Source organism: Protobothrops mucrosquamatus, unplaced genomic scaffold (assembly GCF_001527695.2).
Source record: "Protobothrops mucrosquamatus isolate PMUCROS unplaced genomic scaffold, P.Mucros_1.0 scaffold_276, whole genome shotgun sequence".
Lineage (NCBI taxonomy): Eukaryota > Metazoa > Chordata > Lepidosauria > Squamata > Viperidae > Protobothrops > Protobothrops mucrosquamatus.
This window is the reverse complement of record NW_015386352.1, coordinates 924,542-941,403: the sequence shown is the minus strand read 5'-3', so window position 1 is coordinate 941,403 and position 16,862 is coordinate 924,542. Positions and strand designations below refer to the sequence as shown.

The 16,862-nt window shown below is 44.5% G+C and overlaps 1 protein-coding gene across 1 annotated transcript in view; it reads right to left on the bottom strand.

Annotated features, from left to right (window-relative positions):
• Positions 1 to 4,029: 4,029 nt before the first annotated feature.
• The window catches only part of LOC107302588 (cytochrome P450 2J2-like), a 13,607-nt gene continuing 774 nt past the window's right edge, over positions 4,030 to 16,862 (bottom strand). Inside the window, exons 2-6 of the mRNA XM_015831705.1 lie at positions 13,681 to 13,830; positions 12,331 to 12,491; positions 10,148 to 10,324; positions 8,743 to 8,884; positions 4,030 to 4,212 (exon numbers count right to left, since the gene is read on the bottom strand). Of these exons, the coding sequence (XP_015687191.1) occupies positions 4,172 to 4,212; positions 8,743 to 8,884; positions 10,148 to 10,324; positions 12,331 to 12,491; positions 13,681 to 13,741 (582 nt within the window). The 5' untranslated portion in view covers positions 13,742 to 13,830 and the 3' untranslated portion in view covers positions 4,030 to 4,171. The remainder of the gene's footprint in view (positions 4,213 to 8,742; positions 8,885 to 10,147; positions 10,325 to 12,330; positions 12,492 to 13,680; positions 13,831 to 16,862) is intronic.

Genomic DNA, 16,862 nt, shown 5'->3' with positions numbered 1-16,862 from the left:
TTCCATGTCAGCTAAGCCAATCAAGTTTTCTTCTCTTTGTTCTGCCTGATTGGGATAGGCTGGACGCCCTCTTCCCCTGAAGCTTCCCCTAAAACTTCTTTGGAAATTCCCTCTAAATCCTCTTCTTCGTCCCCTTGCATACTGGCGAGATTACCCTCTTGGTTGGTCTTTCCTCTGGGGGCACTCCCTTTGACAGTGTCCTTGTTGCTTACAGATGGCACATTGGTTTGGTCCGATGTGCATTCTTCCTAAGGCTATTGCTAACATTTCAGCCTTTTTTATTTCCTTTTGATCTGATTTATGTTCTTCTTCCTTATCACGATTACAGAAAACCTTCTGAGCAATTTCCATAATCTCTGCAATATTTTTCCCTAAGGCCCCCTCTGTGCGTTGTAACTTTCTCTTTATGTCTGGAGCACTTTGGGTAATAAATCTTTCAATTAGGAGTGGGCGGTTTTGTGTCAACTCCATATCAAGACCAGTATTTATTTTATAAGCTTCTATCAGTCGGCTGAGAAAAGCAGTTGGTGTTTCATTTTTTTCTTGCCAAATACTAGTTACTGCAGCATAATTAACTGGATGGATTGCTGCTTCCCTCAGAGCTTCTAAGCATAAAAGCCAATAATTTTGCAACAATATATGATGCTGTGAATTATTTGCCTCCCAGCCTGGCCTCTCTTCAACTGCTGAAGTTTTTCTGTCCGCTTGGTAATTTGCTCCTCCCTCTGGATGTCTTCTGGCAAGTACTTTTAATTTAGCTAACTTATATTTCTCCCTTCCGTCCATATCTAGTAAGGTAGAAATAAGTTGCTGCATATCATCCCACGTGGGATTATGCGTCTGGATAATAGTAGAAAATAGATCTATTATTTCTTGAGGCTTTTCTGAAAATGGTCCGTATTGCTGACGCCAATTGAGTAGATCAGTAGTTGTAAAGGGAACATATTGGAGCATTGGGACATTGCAGTTGTCTGGTCCAGGGACCAAAACTTCTCTTAAAGGGGCTATTGTTTCTTCTATCTTTGGTTTAGTGTTTTTTTTCCTGGTCCGGCTAGAGACTGGTGTTTCCCTTTAATCTTCATCCAAGTCCTGTGTTTGCTTTTGAGCACTCTGTTCTTTTTTAATCTCCTTCTCCACTTCGGCTTCTGGTTTAAGGTGGACTTCATCCCTTTCAACCAGAGGGGCCTCTAAGGGGGGGTTTTGCTGATGAATTCCCCCTTCTTCTCCTGGCTCAGAATCTTAGCTTTTGTCTGAGGTTTGTCTTTTTGGCTTGCCAAATATATCTTAGCACATTCTATTTGACACTTTGCTAACCATCTAGGCTTTTCTGCAATATTAATCTGCCATTGGTCTATGTAGGGATATTGGTCCCAATGACCCCTTCCAGTCACAATTTGATGAACCCGTGCCACGAGTTCGGGATTCGCCGATCCCTCTTTGGGCCACCCTACGCCAAAGGTGGTCCATTCAGATTCACAGAATCTTTTTAATATGGCTGGATTTGGTCTTGAGTGTCCATAATCCCTAGAAAAACCCTTTTTAAAGTTTGCCAACATACACTGGAGTGGCATCTGACCAACTCCCTCCTTAGTCTGTTTTCCTCCCATTCTACCTTAAAACACTACCACCGACCTGGAGTCACGGATGTTCCAATGGTCACTCGGCAGGAAATGCGATGGTTTACCCACCCACACAATCCTACCTATTGAAGACTTAAGGACACCGCCTCGTCTTCCTAGGGGTTGATCAGTCCCCTCTTCTGATCCAAACGGGATCAGGTACCCCTTTTTATAATACTTGCCTGCAGGCGTTCCAGACCCTTCTGTGGATTAAAAGACCTGTCTGCTCCCCTCAGTGGATCCTTGACTGGAATGCATTGCTGGTGGTAAGCTCCCTCCCTTTCCGTCGAGGTCCCCCCGTAGTCAAAGGCCACAGAGCCGGCTTGGAGATATCGCCGTTAGGAGAGGGGTTTCCCCCAGGGCAGTCCGTCTGGCAGGACAATGGCCTCTTCATAAGAGTCCCATCTGGAGGTGCCAAAATTCTTGTGGAAAACGAAAGAACTCTTACGAATTCCAGAGGGGTTTAGCAGAGAAGTTTATTGCGCAGGTTCAGAAGCATAATGGAGACAGGCAATTCTGAACAAGGAGGGTGGGATTAGTCTTCAGTTTTTATACTTCCCTTCTTTTAGGAACAAAGGACTACACATGGTAATACACTGTAATACATTAGGATCGTTTCTCACGGGCATACAATGGTAGGTTTTGCTACATACAAAGTATCTATGTGCAATGCGCATTTGGTTAGTCATGTATTACTGACACAGAACTTTCCCAGTGAATTTTCCCAGTGATTATGCATTACATCATTATTCTAGCAATTATGCAGACAAATCATTATTCTAGCATTTGTTCATTTTACTACATTAGTGGCAAGAAAGGTCGTAAAACGGGGCAAAATTCACTTAACAAATGTCTTGCTTAGCCACAGAAATGTTGGGCTCAACTGCAGTTGCAAGACGAGGACTTCCTGCAATGTACATAAATAACAAACTATTTTTTTTAAAAAAAAAATATTACAATTTTGTGGGGCTGCATTAGTAGCTCCCCAGCCCGGGGGGGCCACAAGTTGGGCAAGCTTGCTCTAGACCAGGGGTGTCAAACTCGCCACGTCACGTGATGTGTCGCAACGTATTGTGACTTTTTTTTGCATTGCCGGAGCTGGGGTGGGCGCGGCCTCCGTATGATGCAACTTGACACCCCTGGCAGTTTGACAGCCCTGCTCTAGGCCAAGGCTCTGCAACCTTTCCTGCTCGGTGGCCTGGCGGAGGCGGAGCGGGGGAAAGGGATGGTTTTGTGTATGTGCGTGCGCCGTCCTCACGAATGCACTGTCATGCACATACTCATGCACGCCTCGCCCACCACTTCTGCAGCCCAGTTCTGCAGCCCAGCACTGGGTCGCAGACTGGGTGTTTAGCAGTGGTGGGATTCAAATATCTGAACATCCGGTTCTCTGGGTGGATGCAGGCCTGGGCCTCTGAGGCCTAGAATGGCCTTCTGGAAGTGACATCCATGCACTTCCTGTGGGCTGTTCTAGGCCTGGAAGATGTCCTTCAGGCCTCCGAGGCCTAGAACGGACTTCCAGTGGTGGGATTCAGCCGGTTCTCTGAACTCAACAAAATTTAGCTACCATTTCTACTGAACTAGTGTGAACCGGCTGAATCCCACCACTGGTGTTGGGGATCCCTGCTCTAGACCCTTTTTGTTGGAAGATCCTCTTTCTGACAGAGAAGGGCATTGCCAGAGATCTCATCTGCTCTAAAAGAGAGGTCAGAAACTGGATTTCAACAGAGCACAAAAGGAAGCGATCCAAACCTGCTCCCAGATTTATTTATTTGCTTTCAAAACTGCTGGAGGCCCCATCAAGGATGTACCACCATTTTCTCTTCAATCCTCTTTCTTTCTTAACTTTGTTGCTTGTATCTTATGATTGATATTGTTTTATTTAGTATCCTAGTATGATTTATGTAGTTTGCTTATTTAGTATCCTATGACTATCGCTAAGTGTTGTATCTTATGATTTATGATGAATATATTTTTTACAATGACTAGGATCATTATTTATCACTGAGAGCTTATGCATTGGAGACAAATTCCTTGTGTGTCCAGTCACATTTGGCTAATAAAGAATTCTATTCTATTCTATTCTATTCTATTCTATTCTATTCTATTCTAATTTCTATATTCTATTCTATTCTGTTCTTATTTCTATATTGTACTATATTCTATTTCTCTATTCTGTTCTATTCTGTTATTTCTATATTCTATAATCTATTCTATTCTATTCCTATTTCTCTGTTCTGTTCTGTGCTATTCTGTTCTTATTTCTATTCTATTCTATTCTATTCTATTCTATTCTATTCTATTCTATTCTATTCTATTCCATTCCATTCCATTCCATTCCATTCCATCCCATCCCATCCCATTCCATTCCATTCCATCCCATCCCATCCCATCCCATCCCATCCCATTCTAGCCAGTCCCTAACCACTAGGAAAATGATTCAGAGTTTACCTGCTCCAAATGGCATAAATTCTTCTCTCTTCATAAAATTTCCATCCTTGTCTAAAAAATGATTTGGATTGAATTCTTCAGGCCTCTCCCATTGCTTGGGATCATGAAGAACTGAATAGAAATCTTGGAGAATGAACGTTCCCTGAAGGGAAGACAATTGTCAATGGATGAGTCAACTCACATTTAGTCTTTGACTAATGTTACACTTGTCAACGCTGCTTACATCGGATGTTCTTGCTTTGACAACATATGGAGATGCAGCCATTTTCCTTTACTTTATGTTTTACTCTTAGAGTTAGAATTAGATGATACTGGGGGGGGAGGGAGGGGGAGGAATGTGCATGGGAGATTAATTAGACAAAACAATACTGTATAAGGGTGAGAACCAAGGCTGTTTGTAATAAGAGATGATAAGACATGGCCGGTGTTGTGTCTTGAGCCTGCAAAAGTAGGCTCGGGACGTTGCAATGGTCCGGGGCTTGCAAAAGCTGCTCAGGACCAGACTGAGTGGCGCCAGCCTTGCGCGCATGCGCAAGGCGGGACAAGTGCCGGTGCTCGGCCGCCATGTTGTCCGGGGATCTGGGGGTATAAAAGAAGGCCTGCGTGCCTCTGCTCTTGTTCGGAGTTGTGACTGAGAAGGAATAAAGAGCTGTTTGAACAACATGTGTTCTCCTCATTCACCATTCCTGCGAGGACTTAACACTGGCGACGAGGATGGGATTCCTTACAAGCTAACAGAAAAAAGAAAAGAGCTTTGAGGACTCACCCTAAGAAGTCCTGAAGAGGGAAGATGGCGTTAAAGTCAGCGTTCTATCCTGCCAGTAAAGTGTCGCTGGAGGGTGAGTTCAGCTGAAAGACCCCTTCCCTTGAAAAGAATAGCAAAGATCGGTCGCTTATCTGAGTTCGATGTCTCCCACTCGGAGAAATGGGAGTCCTACGTTGCAAGGGTGGAGACTTACTTCTGAGTTAACCAGATAAGGGAAGATGGATTGAAGGCTGCCACAATGTTGTGTGTTTGTGGGCAGGACGCCTTTGAGATTGCAGAAAATCTAGTATCCCCTGCCTCTCTAGAAGCTGTTTCGTATGCAGTTTTAAAGAAACTTCTGAAAGACCACTTCCAACCAAAACAGTCTGTCATTGCTTGGAGACATACATTTGAACAAAGGGATCAAAGAGCAGGGGAATCTGCAAAAGACTTTATCGCGGCTTTGAGAAGAGCAGCTAAACCGTGCGAGTTTAAAGATTTAGAAGAAAGACTGCACGATCGATTTGTTTGCGGATTAAGGAACAGAGATGTTCAGCAGAAGCTTTTTGCGAAAGAAGATGTCTCTTTCCAAGATGCTCTGCGAGAGGTTACAGCAGAGGAAGCAGCAGGCAGAGCGGTAAAGAACTTGCGGCCCACTAGAAGCCCTCCAGAGACTACAACCGTCCACAAGGAGAATGTGCGGGAAGATTCGGAGGCAGATCCTGAAGAAGAGGTGGATAAGCTTTACCAGGCAGCCATAAGGAGACAGAAGGAACATCCAGACAAGGCCCCAGCAACTCTTCATTGCTTTGGGTGTGGAGGACGCCACAAAAGAGTGGAGTGCTGGTTCCGTTCAGCCATTTGCAGAGCATGCGGGAAGCAAGGTCACATCGCATCCATCTGTTTGGGCCGTCAAAAGGCACAACCTAAAGAAGAATTGCATCTGAAAGATACCAACGTCCCCAGCCAAAATAGGGTAGGGTTCTGCGCAACGCACAGAAACATTTTAAGGTTAGGCACACATAAACCCTTAAAGAAGAAGCTGTCTCTTAAAGTAAGGCTGCAAGGGGTTCCTGTATCTATGGAATTGGACATGGGGTCAGCACTTTCCATTATTTCCCTCAACACATTCAGAAAAATTTGCAGTAGCAATGGCCTTCGAGTCACACTCAGGCCATCCAATGTCATACTCACAGACTTTCAGAATTCTAAAGTGTGTGTTAAGGGGGAGGCCACCCTTAATGTACAGTATAAGGATTTTGAAGGTCCATTAGATGTGTTGGTTGTTGGGGGTGAATGAACAAGTCTTATTGGACTTGAGTGGTTCGATGCTCTGGGAATTCAGGTGACAGGGGTTCACAATTTGCAAACGGGAAGCCTGGCAGACATCTGCAAAGAGTTTGCAGATGTGTTCAGCTCTGAGCTTGGATCTTATAAAGGGCATCCTGTTTCATTAAAATTAGATCCTTCTGTAACACCCATCAGGGTTAAGCCTAGGAGAGTACCCTTTGCTCTCAAGGGTAAGATTGATGCTGAACTGGACAAATTGCTCCAACAGGGAATCTTAGAACCTGTGGATTCTAGTCCATAGGAAACCCCCATAGTTACGCCTCTAAAGGCCAATGGGGATATACGTATATATGCAGATTACAAGTGTACATTAAACAAGGCACTACAACAACACGCCTATCCAGTACCTGTGGTGAGCCACATCCTGGCTTCTCTCAAGGAGGGGCGCATTTTTGCTAAGCTAGACCTGGCACAGGCTTATCAACAGTTGCCTGTTGGTGAGGCTGCTGCTGAGGCTCAGACAATTGTAACCCATAGAGGGGCCATTAGAGTGAAGAGGTTGCAATTTGGAGTGAATGTAGCTCCGGGCATTTTCCAAAGCGTCATGGAAAACACTTTGAGGGGTATTCCAGGAGTCTGCCCTTATTTTGATGATGTCCTCATTGCTGGGGCATCCTCTCAAAATTTGGCTGAGAGATTAAGGGCTGTTTTGCTTCGGTTCAGAAGAGCTGGTCTTAAGTTAAAGAAGGACTAGTGTAAGATAGGAATCAGTTCTGCTGATTTTCTGGGATTCAGGATAGATGCCCAAGGCATTCACCCTTGTGAGGCTAAACTGAGAGCTATTCAGCAGGCCCCTAGGCCTAAGTCTAAGGGCGAGCTACAAGCTTTTTTGGGCCTGTTAAATTTCTACCATGCATTCCTACCACATAAAGCTGCTATAGCTGAATCCTTGCACAGGCTATTAGACAAACAAGCCTGTTGGCAATGGACCAAAGCCCATGAAGCTAGTTTCAATTAGGTTAAAGCCTTACTTACTTCTAATGCAGTGCTAGCTCACTTCAATGAACAGCTACCTGTGTGCATTGCCTGTGACGCATCTCCATAGGGGGTGGGTGCTGTACTGAGTCACTTAATGGCTGATGGGACACAGGTCCCTGTGGTCTATTATTCTAGGACCCTGTCTTCTGCTGAGCGTAACTACGCTCAAATTGACAGGGAGGCATTGGCTGTTGTGGCTGGCATCAAGAAATTTCATGATTTCTTGTATGGCCGCCATTTTACAGTGTATACTGACCATAAGCCTCTGTTGGGGTTGTTTACCACTAACAGACAGACTCCACATATCATTTCTCCTCGTATGCTGAGATGGTCCATTTTCCTGTCAGCATATGACTATACATTGATTCACAAACCTGGAAAAGAAATGGGCCATGCTGATGGCCTCAGCAGATTACCTCTTAAACAGGTGGAAGCAGACCCTGCTCCTGCTATCAATATTCTCTCCATTCAGGAGTTACCTGAATCTCCCCTCAGTGCTAGGGACGTGGCTGCAGAAACTGCTACTGATCACACGCTTACACGCGTGATGACATGGGTGTTGTCAGGATGACCTGACAAGTGCCCAGATACTGAGTCCCAAAGCTTCTGGCACAAAAAGCCTGAGTTTTCCACTTTCAAGGGTTGCCTGTTATGGGGTAGCAGGGTTGTCATTCCAGCATCATTGAGGTCTAGAATCTTAATTTCTCTGCATGAGGGACACCCTGGGATAGTCAGGATGAAGGCGCTTACGCGTAGTCATTTGTGGTGGCCTGGCATTGACAAGGCCATTGAGGCCCAGGTACATGGGTGCCACACGTGTCAACATTCACGACCTGAAATGCCTCAGGCCCCGGTTCATAGGTGGGAGGAAACACAAACCCCTGATTGTAGGTCGATGTGTCTGTGAATGGAATTGCTTGTGGGGTGCCAGGCTTTGACAAACTCACGAGCATGGCGGGGGTAGTATGGCCAATGAGTGTTACTCCAATCGAACTGGTGCTGTTTGGTGTTGGTGTAGGGAGAGATTAAGGATTTGGGATCGTGGTGTTTGACTGTTAGAAAAGGACTTTTTATTGAAGCTCCGGGTCTGATCTAAGATCAGCTGGATGATTGTCACCATGTATGACTTTCTTAAATAGTACTGAGAAAAGAAGATGCATAAGATTCTTCCGTCCATGATCATCAAGAGGCGGGGTGGCACAGTGGTTCGAATGCAGTTACTGCAGGCTACTTTTGCTGATGGCCAGCTGCCAGCAGTTTGGCAGTTTGATTCTCACTGGCTCAAGGTTGACCCATCCTTCCATCCTTCCGAGGTTGACAAAACGAGGAACCAGATTGTTGGCAGCAATAGGCTGACCCTGTAAACCGCTTAGAGAATGCTGTAAAGCAGTGTGAAGCGATATGTAAGTCTAAGTGCTACTGATATCATCTCATCAAGATCTTCAGAAAAATGGGAGGGGAGATCTAGAATTGGGGATTTCCATGGCAGATGTAACGATGCATCCTTCAGGGTGAAGCTGGGCACAAGGGACATTCATCTCTATAATGATTTATTCAGTCTTATTTCCTAGATGAGCCAGAACTATCCTATTTTCTTACCTTGGATATCTGGATATACCATCATGAGGAACAAAGCCCACTGCAGAAAACTTGCTGTTGTTTCTGTCCCGGCAAAAAACAATTCCAGAATGCTTTGAGTCATGTTTCCATTATCAAAGGTAGAGTTGGGTTCACTTTGTTTCTAACAAAGGGGGAGATTTCAGTTAGAATTATTTATTACTTGGGTACCTTCGAGTTAATCTTGACTCTTGGTGACTTCTTGACAAGTCCCTGCAGTTTTCTTGGCAAGATTTCAGAAGTGGTTTGCCATTGCCTGCTTCCTAGATCTGAAACAGAACGGCTGGCACAAAATCACCCAGCTGGCTTTGTTTCTAAAGTGGGACTTACCGTTTCCTGGTTTCTAATCTTACGCTTTAACCACTGCACTGAACTGACTCTTTTAATTAGAATTTGGTACATGCAAAATCTTTTTTTTTTCAGGGAATGGACCATTTCAAAGAAGGAATATTGCATCCAGTTTTGGTCACCCACAAAGAAGAGGGAGGCAAGCTATTCTCCAAGGCGCCTGAAGGCAGGACAAGAAGCAACGGATGGAAACTGATCAAGGAGAGAAGCAACCACGAACTAAGGAGAAACTTCCTGACAGTGAGAACAATTAACCAGTGGAACAACCTGCCTCCAGAAGCGGTGAATGCTCCAACACTGGAAGTTTTTAAGAAGAGACTGGACAGCCATTTTTCCGAAATGGTGTAGGGTTTCCTGCCTGAGCAGGGGGTTGGACTCGATGACCTCCAAAGTCCCTTCCAACTTTATTATTATTATTATAAGTCTGGAACTTCCCACTTTTTCTCTGAACCTTACTGATCTGGCTGTTGTGATCTAAAATAAAGTCTAATTTTCTTGAAGTGAGTTCTACACTAGAAGTAGTTCATGGTGTTCGAAATGACACAGGATTGTCATTTCAGCAGTAAAACCCATGTGGCACACCAAGAATTACTTCCAGGTGAAAGATTAATTTCAGGAAATCACTGAAGCAGGTTAGACGTAGAATGTTCTGGAATTCTCTGTAATGTTCCATTCTTAAACAGAATGTGTATTTAACATCTACAGGGTCACACTGAAGATTGTCTGATCGTTGTGCTACCCTCATGTCATGACATTAAACAGCTGGTTCTGGGTGTTTTGAATATTTGGTTCTTATCTTTTAATTAATTTACAACAAGAAGCCATGAGACCAAAGTAACTTCAATTGATCATATGTGTTAAGACTTTTAATAAAGATTTATAAACAGATCACCCTTGAATTTGAAAAGTTTCTAGTTTAGAACACCTCCAGTTTAGCTCTGACTGGATTATTCTCAAAGGCTCAAAAAAAACAACAACCCCTCTTGACATGCCTGTGTATCCCAGCAGGCAAGACTAAAATTTCCAGAAGAATCTTTACCTTTTCTATCTCGAGTAGATACAGATCTAGGATATCCTTTGGCTGACGCTGGGCCAAATCTTGGCTGCGTTTCTCTGCCTCTTCCTTTATAATTAATAAACCTTTCTCCATGGACTCTTGTATCTTCTGATGAGGTCCTGGGAGATGTTCCATTAACCATGGAAACAAATCATTGAGCTATGTAGGAAGTAAAAACACACTCCTATCATCTCCCTGATGGGTTAGGTAATACAGGTAGTCCTCGACTTATAACTGTTCATTTAGTGACTGTTCAAAGTTACAACAACACTGAAAAAAAGTGACTTGTGACTGTGGTTCACACATACAACTGCTGCAGCATCCCTGTGATCACATGATCAAAAGTGAAGGGGGGCCTGCATACTTTCTGAATGCATTGTATGATGGTCGCAGTGTCCCCGGGGGAGGGGGTGTCAGGGGATCCCCTTTTGCAGCCTTCTGAGAAGCAAAGTCAGTGGGAAAGAACGGTGTGACTAACTTAACTGTGGCGACTCACTTAACAACTTGGGCAAGAAAGGTCATAAAATGGGGCAAAACTCATTTAACAACTCTCTCGCTTAACAACAGAAATTTTGGGCTGAATGACGGTCTTCTGTTGAAGACAACCTGTATTAGGGCTTCTCGACCTGGGCTGCGTAACCAAGAAAACTACAAGATGCCAGAAAAACATTCTTGTCGTGATCTTAATTTTTTTATCCACTACTGCGGAGGTCCCCAATCTTTTGGGCACCAGGGACCGGTTACATGGAGAGAGGTTTTTCTGCGGACCGGAGGGGGCATGGTTTTGTGTGCTGCCTGCATCCCGCGGATGGGGCTTTGCTTATTTGTTCAGCCCAGTTGCTGGTATGCTGCGGCCCGGTACCAGTCCACAGACCGGGGGTTGGGGACCCCTGCAGTACTGCTTTGAATGTTGAATGGCAGAAGTAACAGGAAGAACCTCTGGGAAGGCAAGGAGTTTGAAAGTAACATATCACTCTCAAGGGCTGCCACAAAGAAGAGGGAGTCAAGCTATTCTCCAAGGCGCCTGAAGGCAGGACGAGAAGCAACGGATGGAAACTGATCAAGGGGAGAAGCAACCTAGAACTAAGGAGAAACTTCCTGACAGTGAGAACAATTAACCAGTGGAACAACCTGCCTCCAGAAGCGGTGAATACTCCAACACTGGAAGTTTTTAAGAAGAGACTGGACAGCCATTTGTCTGAAATGGTGTAGGGTTCCTGCCTGAGCAGGGGGTTGGACTCGATGACCTCCAAGGTCCCTTCCAACTTTATTATTATTATTATTATTATTATTATTATTATTATTATTATTATTATTATTATTATTATTATTATTATTATTATTGACTCGTGTTGTAGTTACACCTACGTCCTCGTAGTTTAACTCCTACAATTTGGAAGTAGACTTTAAGGGCCACCCAGATCACTAATTGATCTAGAAGGGTGGTTTCATCAAGGCTTCACAGAATTTAGGATAGGCTGGTACCGTTCTCACTGGTAAACTTTTCCCTAACTTCTGTTCAAAATTTGGAGCGGATCTCCAAAACCCCTCGGTTCTGACTTTGGCCATAATATCTTTCTGAGAATAAGAGAATACGTTTTCCTTCTGAAACTCTGCTTTATGTCTTCTTAGAACTGTTTCTTTATTTCCCTGTGCCAGTCTTTTTATGCTCTTTTTTTCCTCAGGAGTTTAAGTGGACATCCCTAGCAGTCCCTCCTCCCGTTTTCCCCCACACTAACCAATCAACCAGAGGCTGAACTAAAATCCTCCAATGAGCTTCCATATAGCATCAGAAGGTGAACTTCAATCTGCTTTTCTTGAGGTTCAACCTTCAACCGTAACCTTCCACCCCCATTCTCTGTCACAAAACAGAGAAATTTCTATGTGGTTTCCAAAGCATCTTCCCACTGTATCCCTACATCCAATGTTTAGTGGGAAAGGAGGAATGGTCTCTGGAAAGCAGCTCTGAAGCCGAGCAATGTGGAGCAAACATTGGGGATTTTTCCTCCCAAGAACAAATAGTATTAGCTTTAAACTTGGAATTAAAATTAAAAGTTTAGTCTACTTGCCTAGATGTAGATGCCACTCTAGTACAGTGGTTTTTCAGAGTGCCAATAAGAGACTTAGAAAGTTCTAAGGGACTCAAGAAGAAAATGATTACTCACCAATAAGAAGGCAGAGCCCCCAAAGTTTGTATAATTACTAATGTCTTCTAATATCATCTGGAACTTTGTGTCTTCAGGAGAAAAGCAGTATCCCAAAGTCAGAAGGCAAATCACATTACAGACTGAACTCACGACGAATGGTAAAGGGTCAATTGGCTGCCCTGTAAATGAAATTATTAGATAATCATCTTAACAGCGTTCCAGCTTGGAGGAGTAGAACCCTGCCCTCTGGAGTGTCTCACAGCTCAACTCTCTCTCCCACCCTATATGCAACATCTACACTGGGTGAGTTTGGGGTTTGGTATCGCGGTATTGGCCAGATGAGGTTGTTGAGATTTGTCCTAGTTTGGGGAGGCTGTGTAGGCTTGGATGGGGAGGAACTATTTCCAACTCAATGATATTAAGTCCACCTGGCTGTGGACGTTAGGGTCACTTAGATCTAGAGATACACCACCTTTACCTTGGATGGGGTAGCACTTCCCTAGGCAAAAATAGGGTGTAAATTGTTGGACATCCAGGACACTCAAGGAACAGGTAGCAGCTGTCTCCTGGAAGGTCTTCGCAAAGCTTCCACTGGTGTTCTGGTTACACCTTTTCTTAGACCTTCTTACACCTTCTGATAGTCATCCATACTCTGGTCATCCCACAGCCTGATTAGTACAATCTGTTCTATGTGGGGCTGCCCTTGAACCCCACCCAGACGCTTCAGTTGGTCCACAATTCAGCTGCACACTCAGTCCTGGACATGTCTCAGGACGCCTACAGACACCTCTGTTTGCAAACTGAACTATCCATTTGCTTCCAGGTATGATTCAGGGTGCTGGATATAAGCTACGTGGCCGAGGGATTGGTTAGGTGAGGGACTGCCTATCTCCTGGGTTTGTCTGACAGGCCAATTTTATCCAGCGTGGTTGAGATGCTCTGGGTTTTTCAGTTAAGCAGGACCACCTACCAGGACCCTGGAAATGTGCCTTCTTTGCACCTGCCTTCTAGAATGAGGCTCCCCTTGAAATCCAGGTAGCCCCATTCTCTGGGTGCTCCAGAAGGCTTTAAAGATCCACCCTGCTAAGTTGGTTGGAATCCTTTACTGAACGACCAATATGTGTTTTGTGTTGACGTGAGCTGGATCCACATTTCATATTTTTAGTTTGATTATATATTTGCCATTTTATTTCCTTTTGTGAGCTACCCAAAGCTGATATGGCAACAGGTGATGCCTACATTGAATGAATGGATGGATGAAAAGGATTGGATTGGAAAACACACACACACACACACACAAAACAAAAACAAAAAAACCCTGAGTCATGCAATTTCTTCCCAGTCTCCATATCCTCAAAGTACTCCTACCCTTTGTGCGTGCAAAGGTCTCCACCAGCCGATGGGTCACCTGTTGTATTTTACTCTCCATGTCTTTCTTCCCCACTCCCAACGTGCGTAGAGCAGTGAGGGTAAAACGTCTCTGCTGCCTCCAGTTGTGACCGTTTGAAGATACAATCCCTGAGGAATCAACGTGAGATCCATACTTTAAAAATAGCCCCATAAGCATGACATTATAGTTTCCACGAATAATTGCAGTCTGTGAGGCAGAAGGATGGCAATCTGAAGCTTCTTGCAACCCTTTTGTTCTTCATTTCCCTTGCACTCTATTTACTCAAACGACTCGTCTGCTCTTTCCCATACATACCAAAGAGGGTCTAGGACAGGGGTAGGCAACCATGCTGAGGGGAAAGGGAGAGGTTTTCAAGCTGAGCCATGCTGGCTCAGGAATTCTGGGAGTTGAAGTCCATGAGTCATAAAAGAGCCAAGGTTGCCTACTCCTGCCCTAGGCCTAAGCCGCTTTATGACTGGTGGACTTCAACTCCCAGAATTCCTGAGCCAGCCACGCTGAGGGGAAAGGGAGAGGTTTCCAAGCTGAGTCATGTTGGCTCAGGAATTCTGGGAGTTGAAGTCCACCAGTCATAAAAAAGCCAAAGTTGCCTAGCTCTGGCCTAGGCCTAGGCCGCTTTATGACTGGTGGACTTCAACTCCCAGAATTCCTGAGCTTGCCACGCTGAGGGGAAAGGGAGAGGTTTCCAAGCTGAGCCATGCAGGCTCAGGAATTCTGGGAGTTGAAGTCCACGAGTCATAAAAGAGCTAAGGTTCCCCACCCCTGAGCTAAGACAACTCACCACGGCCAACTCGCTACAGGATAAGATCTACCCTAATATCGAAGAAATGGTGGAATAGAATCATTAAAGAAAGGATGCCAAAGAAGGGGCAAAGTGAAATGTGAATGACAAAAATTAAAATATTTTTAAAATTATTTTAAAGAATTAAATTGAGTTCTTGAACTGTCTCGCAACAAGTTGGCTGCAGTGAGTTGTCCTATTCCGTACCCAAGGCTCCTTCCTGTTACGGCCAAAGAGAAGCACAAGGAAACAAGTAGATGTACAGTACATGACAACAACTTAGCCTCTGTAGCTTCTGCAAACTACAATCTATAGTTTCAACGTGTTAAGAGGGTTTTTTTTTTAATGGTACACGTAGTCCACAATTTATGATCGGTCACTTAGTGATCATTCAAAGTTGCAAACTACCTGAAAATGGGAACTTATGACCCAGATCCAAAGTTACTATGGTCAGACCCCCCCCTACTTTGGGCACTTGGCAGCAAAGGTGCATTTATGTCCATTTTCAGAGTCCTGTGGTCATGTGACTGCCTTTTATGACGGTTTTGCTGAAAACCAGAACTTACTTCTGTTTTTTGGCAAAACTGCCACCATGGTGTTTGCATAATGACCACTGCACAAAACTACTACAACTTTAAATACAAATAGAAATAGCTGTAATCTATAAGTTCCTGTATCTATACTCTATTTAACAGAATAACAAAGTTGGAAGGGACCTTGGAGGTCTTGTAGTCCAACCCCCTGCTCAGGCAGGAGACCCTATAGCATTTCAGACAAAGGGTTGTCTGATCTCTTCTTTAAAAACCTCCAGTGTTGGAGCATTCACCGCTTCTGAAGGTAAGTTGTTCCACGGATTAATTGTTCTAACAGTCAGGAAATTTCTCCTTAAATTCTAAGTTGCTTCTTTCCTCAGTTAGTTTTCATCCGTTGCTTCTTCTCCTGCCCTCTGGTGCTTTGGAGAACAGGTTGACCCCCTCTTCTTTGTGGCAGCCCTTTAGATAGCAATAGCACTTAGACTTATATACCGCTTCACAGAGCTTTACAGCTCTGTCTAAGCAGTTTACAGAGACAGCCTATTTGCCCCCCAACAATCCTCAATTTACCGACCTCAGAAGGATGGAAGGCTGAGTCAACCTTGAGCCAATGAGAATAGGAAGTCTAACCACTGCTCTACCAGGGCTCTTAGATATTGGAAAACTGTCACTTTCTTTTCATTAAACTAAACATACCCAATTTCTGCAACCATATTTCATATGTTGTAGTCCCCTGATCATCTTTGTTGCTCTTCTCTGCACTCTTTCTATAGTCTCAACATCTTTTTTACATCGTGGTGACCAAAACTGGATGCCGTATTCTAAGTGTGGCCTTACCAAGGCATTGTAAAGTGGTATTAACACTTCATGTGATCTTGATTCTATCCCTCTGTTAATACAGCCCAGGACCGTGTTGGCTTTTTTGGCAGCTGCAGCACACGGCTGGCTCATATTTAAATGATTGTCCACTAGGACTCCGAGGTCCCTCTCACAGTTACTACTATTGAGCAAGGTACCTCCTATACTATACGGTAGAACCTTACTTTTCTCACCATTGAATTTCATTTTGTTAGATAGGGCCCAATGTTCCTGCTAGCTTGGTGTCAGAAGATACAAGATGAGTTTCCCACCTATCTCCTCATCCAAATCATTGATGAAGATGTTAAAGAGTACTGGGCCTAAAACAGAGCCTTGGGGTAGCCCATTGCATACTTCCCTCCATATAGATGCAGTTCCATTGAGGACCCCACGTTGAGTCTGGTTGGTCCTCTGCACTCTTTCTATAGTCCAGAATGCGGCTGCGCAGGGGATTTTTGGGGCTCCTAGGAGCACCCATGTGACACCTCTCCTGCACGGGCTGCACTGGTTGCCTGTGGCCTTCCGGGTGCGCTTCAAGGTGTTGGTGACCATCTTTAGAGCGCTCCATGGCAGTGGACCAGGTTATCTGCAGGACCGCCTTCTGCCACATACCTCCCTTCGACCAGTCCGCTCCCACAGATTAGGCCTCCTCAGGGTGCCGTCGGCTGGACAATGCCGGCTGGTGACCCCCAGGGGGAGAGCCTTCTCTGTGGCAGCTCCTACCCTATGGAATGAGCTGCCCCCTGACCTCCGTACAATGGGGGACATACACCTCTTCCGCCGAGCCCTAAAGACCTATCTGTTCCAAGAGGCCGGTCTGGCATAAATCTGAAACTTTACAATTTTAAATTGGGTATAATTTTATATTATTATAGTGGGTTTTAGGACAGGACAAATAATTTAATTAGTTTTGAATATTTTTAAATATTATGGTATTGCTGTTTTATTAATGTGCCTGTTCACCGCCCTG